This window comes from Mesocricetus auratus, unplaced genomic scaffold (assembly GCF_017639785.1).
Source record: "Mesocricetus auratus isolate SY011 unplaced genomic scaffold, BCM_Maur_2.0 Super-Scaffold_100003, whole genome shotgun sequence".
In the NCBI taxonomy this organism is placed as follows: Eukaryota; Metazoa; Chordata; class Mammalia; order Rodentia; family Cricetidae; genus Mesocricetus; species Mesocricetus auratus.
The window spans coordinates 8,741,699-8,755,673 of NW_024429188.1; the positions used below are offsets into that span (position 1 = coordinate 8,741,699).

The following is a 13,975-nucleotide window of genomic DNA, read 5'->3' on the forward strand; positions in this document are numbered from 1 at the left end:
GGTGATGGATCAGTATTTATCCCTAGTACACGAATGGACTTTGGGAGCCCACTCCACATAGAGGGATACTCTGTCTGCCTAGACACACGGGGGAGGACCTAAGTCCTGCTCCAAATGATATGACAGACTTTGAAGATCCCCCATGGAAGGCCTCACCCTCCCTGGGGAGCAGAAAGGGGATGGGATAGGTGGTTGGTGGGGGGCAGGGGAGGAGTGGAGGGAGAGGGAACTGGGATTGACATGTAAAACAAGTGTGTTTCTAATATACATTTTAAAAAATCTGAAAATAAAATAATGCAAGAGGGCCAGGTATGGTGGTACACACCTGTAATTCTATCACTTGGGAGGTAGAAGCAGGAAGATTACAAGTTTAGGGCTAGCCTGATCTATAAAGTGAGTTCTAGGTCAGCCTGAATTATATAGTGAAATCATGTTTCAAAAACAAAAACAAAAAAAAAAAAACAGAAAATAAAACAATAAAAAATAGCCAGAAGATGGCTGAGGGCATAGTTCAAGTAAGATGATAGCCTAAAAACAATAAGGCCCTAGGTTCTAATCCTAGCAACTCACAGGTGGGGGAAGAGTACATTAGTTTAATGTATCACTAAGTGCATTTTACCAGAGTAATTCTAGAATCTTAACTACTCAGGAGCTGAGGCAAGAAGATCACAAGTTCAAGGTCTGTCTGAACTACAAAGTGATTCTCCTACAAAAAAGAAAAAAGGTAAAAAGAGGACTGTGAATATAGCTCCATGATAGACTGCTTGCCTAGAATATGCAAAGTTCAATCCTAGGTACTGGTTGGGTAGGGGGAGAGAGAGACAGAGAGAATATAAGTAGAAAAAATAAATAGCAAATAACATCGGTTTTCAAATTTTATTGTTTTTAACCCTGCCCCCACAGAAATATTTAAAAACTGCCTGGGTGGGGTGTGTTGGAGAAATGGTTCAATGGAGTCCTGGCCTCTGCCTCTCTTTGAGAGGACTGGAGTTCAGTTCCCAGCATCCACATTGGGCAGCTTACGATCTCCTGTGACTCCAGCTCCAGGGGATCCATCTGGCCTCCATGGGCACTAGCATACATGTAGCATACACACATAGATATAGATATACAAGAAAATAAAATTCTTAAAGAAATGGAAAGTTTATGTTAAGCCTTTAAACAAAGTATCCATTTTCACTTCATTAAAGTGAATGCTTCCTATAGTCTCCCAGCACCCAGAGTTCTTTGCTTAGGAAGAGAGTAGATACAAGCTGCTAATTACAATGATAGTGAAGTGAAAGGAAGAAGGGGCTGGGGATGAAAGGGACGTGTTTGCACAAACGTGGCACTTAAAATGATGGTGCTGGAAGCAATTTCATTCCCTTATCTTTCAAACTAGAAATGACACTCTTGCACCTCAGTGAGCCATCATATATGTTGGGTGTGCCCCAAGTATCTTAAGGCAGTGCTCAGTGCAAGCTAGGTCGTGGTTTATGGTATACTGCTTACCTGTGAGTAGTGATCTGTGGATGGTGATGACCTGGACCGTTCATGAATGTACTGTGGCCTCTGCTGCTGATCTAGACCAGCATCCAGAATATCATCTGCTGAATGGTAACGCCCAGAACTCCTGGCTTCCAGAGGTTTCCTCTGTTCCTTCCAAGATGCCTGATATTCTGCAAAGGTCCCAAGCCTTTTGGGTGGGTTCAATTTCTCAGAGGCCTTTTCTACTTTTTTTTCAACACTGAGGATCTCTCCACAGGATGTGGCCCGTGACCTCTTCTGGAACCAGGACTCTGTACTCTCAATCTCACGGCTGCCTGTCTGTGGCCTCTCAGCTTTCTCTCTTGAGGGGCCACAGAGAGCTTGCCTGTAGTTTGGCCTCTGGAGAAGAGGCTTGCTTGTTTCCTCAAAAAACTTCCATCTGTCAGCAAATGTACCAACAGCATCCTCAGGTGTCCTGACATTAGGATGAGGACTGTGGTCTCCTGAGAGTCCCACTTCATTCATTTTCTCTGGCTCAGAATAGGACTTTAGTTTCTGCTCTGCTGTGAACCGTTTCCGGCCTCCAATTCGAAGAATGTGGGGCACACCACCTCCAGAAGAGGGTGGCTTGGCCACACCTGCCTCACAGAGGCGGGGGACAGATTCTAACTCCCCAGGGTAAGAATATAATGAAGATGATGCAGTATGGTCACAAGTCCTGTGCTCTGACTGTCCTGGATACTGATCTGCCGGAGTGGGATCTAAATCACGGCGTTGGAAGGAGGTGGCCTTCAGGACGCGTGTCTGGGCCTCCTTCAGGTGTTCTTTATAGGTGCTGGGGAAGGAACCTTCTGGGACAGCCCCCACATCAGCTCTCCAGTCTCCAGCACAGTCTTCAGCCTCACTGTCTCCAGCCAGTGTCACAGTGCTCTTACTCTTCTGCAGCTTAGCTCTGCGCATCTGGATCTCATTCCTCAGGGTTGTGGCAAAACGGTCACTCCTTCTTGTGGGTTTACTCATCTGGGCATCAAGCAGTGGTGGCTTCTCGTTTCCACAATTCTTGTTGTTCTCAGGTCTCCAGGCCCCATCTTGGGTCAAAGAGTGCAGCATGGGTGTCCTTTGACGAGAAATTCTTCCACCCTCTCCATCTAGCAACTTGAAGTCGTCATCAGGACCACACTGTAGTCCAGCTTTCACAGTGTGGCTAGCTTTAGGAGGCTCTTGAATTCCTGAGCAGTAGCCTTTAACCCCTGCCTCCAGTTGGTGATGGCCCTCTCTTTCATGAGAGGTCATGGTCTCCTCATGCTGTTGTAGGTAGCACCTCTGGCCCACTGGGCGCAAGACAGGAAAGTCAAGGTCCACAGGAGTTGTGTCTGAATGCCAATAGTCACCTTGGGGTATCACAGCCTGGGCACTCCCCTGCACAGGCTGCCTGGGAGGCACAGAAAAATGACTCCGCCCTCTGTCATCCAGCTTCTGGTTGGCAGAACCGGACCACCTCACCTGAGCAGGGTTGTCATCCTGGGATGGTGTGAGAGGATCCTGCAGACCTCCACCAGGAGTCACACGAGGCAACTCCCTTGACGATATGGGGACCCTTGGGTTCTCGTCACTGCACTGCCGTGGGTGGTGGCTCCCATGGTAAGACTTCAGGAAGTGCACATCTGTGCTGGACAGTGAGAAGTGGTGCCTGCCTGGAGGCCCTGAGGGTCCACCTGCTCTATCATCAGAGGACAGCCAACGGCAATCCAGGTGGCCTTCTTGCTGGCAGCCCAAACTTCCTATTTCTTTGCTACTGCTTGGGTGTGCCAGCTTCCACTGTCGATCAGTAGTTTCCAGTCTGCGCTCCCCCCGGGCTGGCACTTGGGGCAGGGTGGTAAAGTGCTGCATACTGGCCAGGTCTGAAAATGGAGGGCCCTGTCCCTTTTCATGGCTCCTGGCTGCCACAGCAAAGCTATCAGTGCGCGAAGGAGGTGCAAGAGGGGGAGGAGAGGAAGGTGCTTTTTTCTTGTCAGGGACATACCAGACCGGCCCAAAGTTGGATCTTCCAGAATTGGTTGTTTTGGGTTCAACATTATCCTCTGGTCTTGGGCTTTTACTGCTATTACCAAGAACTCTGGGTGTGAAACATGGTGGCCTGTCCTGAGGATCACTTGCAGACTGACTTTGTCGGCTGCTGCCTGGCCTGGAGGCCTCCCAGAGGCCAACTTTGTAGAGGATGTTTTCAGTAGAAGACGCATCGGCCTTGGGCAAGGTGTGGTCGGGGGTGCTGGAACAGGTGGAAAAGGAGCCATAAGCCGAATCTCGCTTGCTGTGGCCACCCAGGTGGTCAATGCTGCTGTTGGACTTGGCAGATAACAGGTGTCCAGATGGGTAGAGCTGGGAACTGTGGTCCAGGCTGTCTATGCTGCCCACAGAGCTGAAGTGGTCAGAAGTGCGCTGTAGGCTTGGGTGCTCCCATGAGCCAGACAAATCATGGGAGGAAGAACTACAATAAGAAAAAGCACAAAGAAAGGTTTGTAACAGAAAGGTCAGAGGAAAACAGCATTGTGAGTGTAGCTGGTCCTCCACTGAAGAGGACAAGGATACTCAACAGTAACTGGCTAGGAAACTGGGGGAAAAGGCATTTCTGAGAGCACGCTGAAAAGACTGTTAACCTCCTGAGTGCTTTTTAAAAATCATTTTCAATGCTATTTATTACATTGTCTCAATCTAATACCCACACTGATGCAGGCAGTGCCTGAATTAACATTTCTATGGTCCTTCATTGGTTAAGAGCAGGGACTAGAAAATGATAGCTCATGACCTAAGAATGGTTCTTAGCTTTTTAACATTTTTTTAATTTATGGGTTTCAGGGATTGAACAAATCATCTTGCACTGCAAGACTGCTACCACTGAGCCTTCTCACAAAATAATTTAAATATACTCATAACATCCAATGAGATTGAAACAACAATTAAAATCTTCCAATTTAGCTGGGCGTGGTGGCACAAACTTTTAATCCCAGTACTTAGGAGGAAGCAGTAGGAGGATCTCTGAGCGTTCAAAGCCAGCCTGGTCTATAGAGCTAGTTCCAGGAGAGCAAGGACTATGCTGTAAGTCGCTGTCTTGAGATACCCCTCCATCCCCCCACCAAATCTTACAACTTATAAAAGCCCAGGGCCAGGGCCAGGTGGATTCAGTGTCAAAGAAGTAACATCAACATTCCTCAAATATTCCATAAAATATCAAAGCAAGGACATTTCCAAATTCTTTTCATGAAGCCAATATTACTGATACTAAAACAGGATAGACCCAACAAAAAAAAGGAAATTATTTCTCAAAGAGCATGGATTCAAAAGTTCTCAAATACTTGCAAACCAAATTCCAAAAAAAAAACATCAAAATATTATCCACCATTACCAAGTTGCCTTCATTCTAAAGATTCAGGGATAGCTCAACATTCATACATTAATGAACATAATCTATAATGGACTAAACCTCTAAAACTTTAAGCCATTCCCCACACCAAAAGAGGGTGGTGGCTGATCACACAGGGGTGCTATGGAAACCCACCCTGGTAGATTCAGAACCACCAACTCCTTGATATCCCACTTGATAGTCCCAAAGGACTCTACAAGAAACACCTACATGAGAAAACAAGCTTATTCTTTTTTGTCTAGCCATTTAATTTTGTTTTCTATTGTTAGATGTTTCTGTCTTCAGTAAAATACTCAGTTCTAACCTTAATTGAGCATAGGTGGCCTTACCTATTCTGAAGTGAAGCCATTCATGGGAATTTCTGAGTATTCACAGAATGTTACAGTTATACAGATTACACATGGTGTCTGGTCTCAGGGAAAGAATACCTACCTAGCCTGGTGTTGGCTCTTCCAGGAAGGGGAACCACTGGTGCTCAGAAACAGTGAGGCTGCTGGCTCATGGTGGGTATCAAAGAACTTGGTGGCATGCCAGGAGTGAGGCCTCCAACTTGTATCACTTTTCCTGGAAAAGAATACAGTGAGGGACTTCACAAACTAGACACCTTCTTGTGTGGGACATCAGCAGGAACCCAACAAAGGAAACTAGTGGCATCTTCTGGCACCCAATACACAGCATGGTTTACAGTAACTTTCCATTGTATATAGGCATTATTATTTCATACGGTTGTTAATGACTAACTTGCCAAATGTAGAGTGGAAATCATAGGCTCTAAAGCAACCCTTAATCTTTCTAATTTATTCTTCCATAAATAAATAAGATTAGTATTTGTCAGTTAGAAATTTAATAAGCTTTTCTTTGAGAAAATATCTGACATACCCCTGGCTAGCCTCGAATATCTGATCTTCCAGTCTCCATCTCCTGAGTCTTCAGGTATACCCCCATGCAGTTTTTTTTTTATTTAGAAACAACCATTTTACGTATCAATCCCCACATTCTCTCCCATCCTCCCATGCCCCTTACCAACCCACCCCAACCTTCTCCCCAAGGACGGTGAGGCCTTCCATGGGGGATCATTAAAGTCTGTCACATCATTTGGGGAAGGGCCTAGGACCTCTTCTGTGTATCTGGGCTGAAATAGTATCCCTCCATAGGCAATGGGCTCCCAAAGTTCATTTGTGCACTAGGAATAAACACTGGCTCCACTGTTAGAGGTCCCATAGACTGCCCTGACTGCCTAGCTAACACCCACATTCAGAGGGCTTGATTCAGTCTAGTGCTGGTTTCCCAGATTTATGACTAGGGTCTCTGTGCGCTCACTGGGTCAGGTCAACTGTTTCTGTGGGTTTCCCCAGCATGGTCTTGACCCCTTTGCTCATCCCTCCTTCTTCTCTACAACTGGATTCCAGGAGTTTGGCTCAGTGCTTAGCTGTGGGTGCTTGCTTCTGTTCCCATCAGCTACTGGATGAAGGCTCTAGGATGGCAATTAAGGTAGTCATCAATCTCATTATAGGGGAAGGGCATCAAAGGCAGCCTCTCCACTACTGCCTAGATTCTTAGTTAGGGTCATCTTTGCGGATCTCTGGACATTTCCCTAGTGCCAGATTTCTCCTTAAACCTATACTGGCTCCCTCTATTAAGGTATCTCTTTCTTGTTCTCCTCTATTTCTCCCGTCTCAGTCTTCCTGATCCCTCTTGTTCACCTCCCATTCTCTTTTTCCTACTCCCCATCCCCCTGCCGCCCCCCCCCATGCTCCCAATTTGCTCAGGAGTTCCTGTCCCTTCCCTCATGCAATTTTATGTAGTGCTAGGGATTGAAAAGTTTTATACATACTAGGCAAGTACTCTTCCAACTGAGCTATATCCCTATCTCTTATTTTGTCCTGCTTTAATATGTATGAGGCCTTGGGACTGATCCCCAGTACCTCCAAAACACCAACAACAAAACACCTTCAGGGGAATACCACAAACATGAAGACCCACCCAAGATCCCTTCAACTCCAAAGTCACTGCATGAAGGTACCTTTCCTTCTCAGTGTTCCAGTTTAAGACAGAAATGACCTCACAGTAGACAGTTTTTGAGACAGTAAACAATGGAAAAAGAACCTATTGAATACTTTTAGGTAAATAATAAACTAGACATGTAAAAATATTAAAGAATGCTATACAATGAAGAATATTTTCAGCCTGTCCTAGCCTGTGGGTTAGGGCAGCCTGAAAAATGACACCAAAGTATGCACTCAGTAGCCACGACCATGGCCTGGATTGCCAGCTAGGGCCATTTAGATGTCCATGGTCTGGGCTACCATCTGAGGCCACGGGGATTATCTGGGCCTGGGCTCTCACCAACGGTCATGTCTGGACCCATGATCCTACTGCAGCCAGGGTCTGTGTTGATGTCTGTGGCCAGTGTTAACACCAAAGGCCAAGTGGATGTCATGGTCTGGTCTACATCCTGAAGCCACATTGATGTCTGAGCTCTGTGCTTATCTGGACCTGCCAGTCACTAGCTGCAGCACTCAGGAGATCTGACCAAGCCCCTTGTTGGCTTGAGCTCCAGAAAGATGCTTCCCCCACCCCACAGCAGGTAGGAGAGCTGGCTCTGAAGATTAGAGTCTGTGAGCTGGTCCTGCTGGCCCAGCCCCTTGTTGGCCACGGCACTTGGAGGAGTGGACCCCATACTTCACCAAGGCAGCACAGTAGAGCTGGCTTTTGTGGCATGGGCATTGGGAGTGACCTGGCCCATCCCCTCCCTGGGGCTGTGCTGAGGAGCTAGCCCTGGCGGCATGGGTGAGGGAGAGGTAGCCCCAAAAGCATGAGCACAGAAGAGCCAGTCCCACTCCTTGCCAGCTGCCACAGGCCTGCCCCTTGCCCCTTGTCACAGGCAGAAAAGCTGGTCCTAGTGGCATGATGCAGGAGAGCGGGCAGTGTGAACAACTCAGATACCACCTAGACCCAGATCCAGGGCCTTGACTTGGTCCACCCTAACATCTGCTCCAACTAAGACCTGCTGGCAGAGTCAGTCCTGCACAACTAAAGCTGCAGAATCACCAAAGCTGCAGGATCTGTGACACAGGATGACAACAGGATATCCAAGAGGTGTCCTGTGAGGATCCAGTATTAATGGTGTAGCAGAAGCCAGAGGTCTTGAACCAATCCAATGACTCATTGCAATGAACACTTGCAAGTAAGGCTGTCTGGGCAAAAGGGTAGACTGTGTGACACACTGCAGCTTTCATAGCAAGATTTTTTGTTAGTTAATTTATTTTCTTTTGGAAGGAGGTTGTAAGGGCAGAGGGGAGATACGGAGAGATGGGGAGATGAGTGGGATTGGGGTGCATGATGTGACATTATAATACAAATTTTGAATGACTTGTATTATAATACAAATTTTGAATGACTTGTATAATTTTGATAAGTATGCAAGGGACAAAAACTAAAATATGTTGAATTTATAATTATTTTCCAGGAACTAGGAAAAGAATCAAATGGACAAATTCATTATACCTCAAAAGTGAGGAATTATAAAAGCAGAAATGTACCTCATAGAGTTCCTCAAAATTTTCACAAGGATGGCTCTAACCACATGCACTCCATTGTCTGCTGGTTTTTCACATTAGATTATCTATAACTTGTTTCATCTTTCTTTTTTGATTAACTGGTGAGAGAAAATATGGCTAAGTAACAAAATGGCTCACCTATGATGATGTTATTTGTACTCCACACTAGGATGGCCTGAAATACTAGTTGAGGCTATGAGAGAGCAATGTCCAGGAAAACTGCTATTAGTAAGCAAATTCTAAAACAGTAGCAACAAATTTGTTTTTTACAAAACGTGTAATAGATTTAAAATGTCTGTGACATCTTTGCTACCCTCCCATTGTTGGATCTGTGTCCATTCCCCTTCAGTGTGAGCTCATTTAAAGTGATCAACTCAAGTAACAGAATGAAACCAAGTCAAATTCTGTAATCCTAGTATTCAGGAAGCTGAAGCAGGAGGTCTGCTGCAAGTTGGAGCCTAGTTTGGACTACATAGTAAAGTTCCCAGAAAGCCTGTGCTCATTGCATAAGACCCCCTTTCCTACATTCCTTCATTCCTTTCTTTTAATAAATGGGAAATACTAACATTCTAGAGAATTTGAGCATGGTTGAAGGACGCCTGTAACTTATTCCTGGCTGTCTTAGGATGTTTTCTCTGATGAAAGCCATGTAAGAGTCATTAATTAACATGTCAGAATCAGATCCTGATGCTATGGAAGAGGGTTCCCCACAGCACCTACGAGTATGTTTATGTGCAAGCTAGCTAGGAGAATTTCTCCAAGGCTAGAGGGACTAAACTAAGAAAAGACAAAATGAATCTCTTGGCTTACATCTTTGTGAAGTATGTATGAGGAATGTACTATGCTCTGTGAGGCTATGAAGAAATGAAAAATAATCCAGAAGACCCTTAAAAGGACAATACACAGGGCTAGCAAAATGCTCAACTGGAAAAGGCACTTGCCACACAAGCCTGAGAACCTGAGTTTGGCCCCTAGAACTCACATAAACATGGAAGGAAAATACTGACTTTACAGAGTTGTCCTCTGGCCTCCACAACTACCAGTGGCATATACACATCATGCATGCATGCATGCACGCACACACACACACACACACACACACACATACACACACACACACACACACGCACGCGCGCACGCACGCACACACGCACACACACTGATAATAGCACTATTGATGTTTAAAAGACAGCACCAGATAGATGTGTCAATTTCAATATATAGTCAGGAGTTGAGATACCTACTGAGACTCTTTAAGAAAACAGAATGTCAAACAGTAAAAAAGGTGTAACTGAAGATTGCAAGAATAGTGGGGATTTTAAGAAGACTTATTGGAACTATTTTTTAAAAAGATAAACAAATGAAAACAGTTATACTCTTATCTGAAATCACCGAAGGTTCCAACACCTACCACAGGCAATGAAACTTTCCTAAAATGCATGTGATTGTTTCCATACCCTCTAAATATCCTGGTAAAGCCTGAACACATTTGGGAATCAAGTGCATCAGGCAAGTTAGCGCTCCAGATGTTGGGAAACAACTGAGATTGTGTTAATAAACAGAAACATTTAGGGCCTAGCTGGCCAGCCATTCACAATTCTGAGGAGTTTTTGTGTCCTCTGATGCCACCTAATGGCACACCCACATTCACCATCTCTTTGACTAGTTCCACCCATTCTCGGTGGTAAGAACGGATTTGAAATCTACTTATAAATAAGGCTCTCCTGTTTCCTCCACTGCAGGACAGAAAGTCAGATGGGGCTTTAAACCATCGGTCCTTAGTAACATGGGTACAGCGAACAGGACATAGACATACCTCAGTGTATGGCACAGCTGAGGAGACAAACAGCCTTGAGGTGGAGCCCCTAATAGCACTGAGTTTGTACCCAGTCGATAGGTCAAGCAAAAAGCAGGATTTCACTGTTGATACTCTAATACCTTTTCTTGAAATCACTTGCCATAAATGTATGACAAACTGGTTTTACTTCATTTTTAAAATATAGTCTGACTTGGATATGGTCTTTAGTGAGTGTGTGTGTGTATGTGTGTGTGTTTGCGTGTGCGTGTGTGCATTTGAGAGCAGGCACCCATGCTATAGTGCATGCGTATAGTTCAGAAATAATGTTGGATATCAGAGCTTACTTTCTACCTTGTTTGAGAAAGGGTCTCTTGTTTGCCTCCCCGCAAACTATGCTAATTGGCCCATGAGTTTCTGAGGATTTTCCTGTTTCAACCTCCCATTTTGCCATAGGATCATTTGTATTATAGGTATGTGCTATTACATCTGGCTTTAAATGGATTATGGAGATCCAAGCTCAGGTCCTCATGCTTGTATGACAAGTATATTACACACTAAACCATCTCCCAGCGCGGTATTTGGATGCATTTTATTTGGAAACAACTGTGTACAGTTTTTCAGTACAAAATCTGGCACAGAGCGATAAAAATTCTGTTTCTTCTCCTGTTTTCTTTTGTTATTTTCAGACAGTTTCTTATTGTGTGTCCTGGGCTAATTTAAAACTTGCTTTGCAGCCTACAGTAGCCTCCAAATTATGATTCAACACCACAAATCCAGCTATTTCATTCTGCTAATTATTAGCATAACTATTTAAATAAAATTTTTGTTATTCAAAAAGAAATGCAGAATCTCTTTCCTTTCCTCAACAAATAAACAATCACATATGAGTTGAATATTTTATAGCTATTTAGACTATAGTGGACTGTACCTCCTCCCCAAATACAGTCTGTGTCTGGGTTTCCTGTCCTAGTTAGTTCTGAAGGTGGTAAGTACACACAGGAGACCTGGCTGTTCAGACTTCTGGAAGCCTGAAAAAACAGCTCAGCACACTACTCTACCTGGAAATTGTGAACAGGGCAGGCTAGGAGCTGTTTCTACATACTGAGAGTGAAGGAAGAATTCTTGGTGTTTTAGAGAGTCTAAGATATAAGAGGCAGAACTTAGAAAGACCTTACTTCATAAAAAGGGCAGTGTAGAAATGTGTTAGGAATACTCGGGCTTCAGTGACCTAAAAAGCACTGGTGGAGAGACCATAGTCTGGAGGGATATACAAAGCCGCGCCCCCCCAGAAGGAAGCATACTTTCAAAAGGTCCAAGGTACAGGAAGTAGAATTTAGGGGGGTCCTAGCACTTGCCCACACTTCGAGTTCTTCAAACAAGAGTGGACCCTGGCTGTCACCTTGTAAACTTTCTACTTGCTTTGCCCCTGCTACTCTAGCACTCACACCTGTGCGGTTCATCTCAGGTGCACTTGGTATGACTGACTTAGGTTTTTATATTTTTATCTAGCACATGGTTCAGCTCCGCGGCTTTGTCTTCAGCCCCGAAACCCTCTTTCCTCCTGGAGTTATCACCCACTAGTTACAGCATCTGCGACCCATGGCTTATCAGCCCATTCAACTGAGCATTCCAGATGGCAGGACCTACTGGAACGATGTTAATCACTTGGCAAGTATGTTACTTGCAAGTTAAGTGAACATATCAAGTATTTGTCAGAGCACTCTTAATGATAACACTGTATCTACCGTAAGAAAAAAGTAGCTAGGTCTGAAAGTGCAGGAATGTAACCCAGGAACTCTGGAGGACCTAGAATTTGTAGTCAGCCTGGGCTGCATGGCAAGTTCCAAGAGCCAACCTGGGTCCTGTCTTAAAAAAATCAAAAAGAAAAACAGTGCAATGAAACAACAAATAGAACAAAGGAGAAGAAAGAAATGCTGGCTGCTTAATGGCACTGTGAGATGTGAGAGTCACAGAACAGCACATTCTTTCCTCGGCAGTGCTGCAGAGAATGACATGCTGTGGAGAGGGGCATCCTGTCCGATAAGATCTGCTCCTATGGGACAGGAGTGGAACAGTTCCTGCCTTTATTCATTAGAAGAACTCAGGATATGAAACTGATACAAGCCAACAAAGGCCAATCTTCAGCAGTAACAGCAGCAGTCAAAGGATGAAAGCTTCACAGTTCCTCTTCTCCCAGACGCTACCGTCCCCTTATCTCTGCCCTGGCTACAGCAAGGAACCTTCTTCTAGTGCCCTCCATCCTGTCCCTGTCACACTCCCCACTGCAAAGAATGTCACAAAATGAACTCACACCATACTCAGTACTGGAGTACAGTAAAATAAAAGGTACCTTTTCTTACCCTTTATCAATACTCTTCTATATATTTACTAATGATGGAAAGTAAAGAAAAAGAAAGGCTGGCTTTCTATCCTCTCCATTCCATATTCAAGCCACTTGTGATCAATAACACATGATTTCCAGCTACCTAGCACATCAAGCAACATTTGAAAGGACTCTAGTACAACTCCCTGGCTTCACTTCAACAGAACAGACAATGTTGGCCAAGAAACAAAAGACATCCAAATGTGTAGTCAATAATGTACCTATTATAAATAGCCCTAAGGATTAACAGCGGAGCTGATGAGTCTTATATATAACAACAAAGACACAAAACTGGGTATGGTGACTCACACCTATAATCCTAGCCCTTGGGTAGCAGAAGCAGAAGCATTCCCACAAGTTTGAGGCCAGTCTGTTTTACACAATAAGACCCTTTCTTCTAAAAAAAAGGTAGCCACAGAATCTATGTCAGAGCTCAGCTGAGGATGGATGTGTAGTGTGTCCTCCAAGGATATAGGTAAGAAGTCTCAGGGAAACTGAGATCCCCTCACTTAGGAGTTCTATAAAGGCATGTCACCTAGTTCATGTCTTTGAGAGAATCATCAGAGATAAAAGGAGGCAGATGTTTGAAAATCCCTGCTATAAAGGGCCAGATCAAAATGCACTGGAAATACCCTGGGGATCTCAGTGACTATAAAAGTGCCAGTTGGAGATGCTATGGTCTGGGGCAGGAATGTATAAAAGGGCAAATCCCACAGAAGGCACAGTTGAGTAGGATGTTTCTGGAAGGCCTAGAATGGAGGGAATGGATGTAAGCTAGCCTTTGGCAATTGTACATGAATCCCTAATTCTTCACAAGAAATAGAATGTCTTCATACAAGCATACAGTGGGTCCTGGCTCTCTTGCCTGTCTCAAAAAAATCCCCTTCTTAGAACTTGTGGTTATGCTCACCATGTGGCAAAGAAATGCTGAACCTTGACCTTGACAGAACTCCATTATAAATAAAACAAATCACTTCCTTGACGTTTACCACCACGTCTGCTGAATGCCAAGAATGGGCCTACTATCTGTGGTGGTATACATCTGTAATTGCTGTATCTGAAAGGCTAAGGCAGGAGGGCTGCAAGTTTAAGGGAAGCCTGAAGAATAAAGCAAGACCCTTTCTGGAGGGGGAAGGGAGGAACCAGCCAACCGCTGCAGGATGAATATGAGTAGTTCAATGCTATGCTGAGTAAATAATATTTCTCAATCAGGTCTGGTGGCACAAATGTGCAAGTTCAACACAAGTAGAGACAGGAGGAATAGGAGTTCAAGGTCATCCTCAGGTTGTACGTATTGAGTTTCTGAGCCAACCTGAGATACATACCACCCTGTCTCAAGAAGAAAA

General features: G+C 44.6%; 1 protein-coding gene across 1 annotated transcript in view; it reads right to left on the reverse strand.

The window, feature by feature from the left end:
• The window catches only part of LOC101841673 (protein Shroom2), a 151,405-nt gene that overhangs the window by 54,658 nt on the left and 82,772 nt on the right, over nt 1-13,975 (reverse strand). The window contains exons 3-4 of the mRNA XM_040744027.1: nt 5,321-5,452; nt 1,492-3,955 (exon numbers count right to left, since the gene is read on the reverse strand). Coding sequence (XP_040599961.1) covers nt 1,492-3,955; nt 5,321-5,452 — 2,596 coding nt within the window. The remainder of the gene's footprint in view (nt 1-1,491; nt 3,956-5,320; nt 5,453-13,975) is intronic.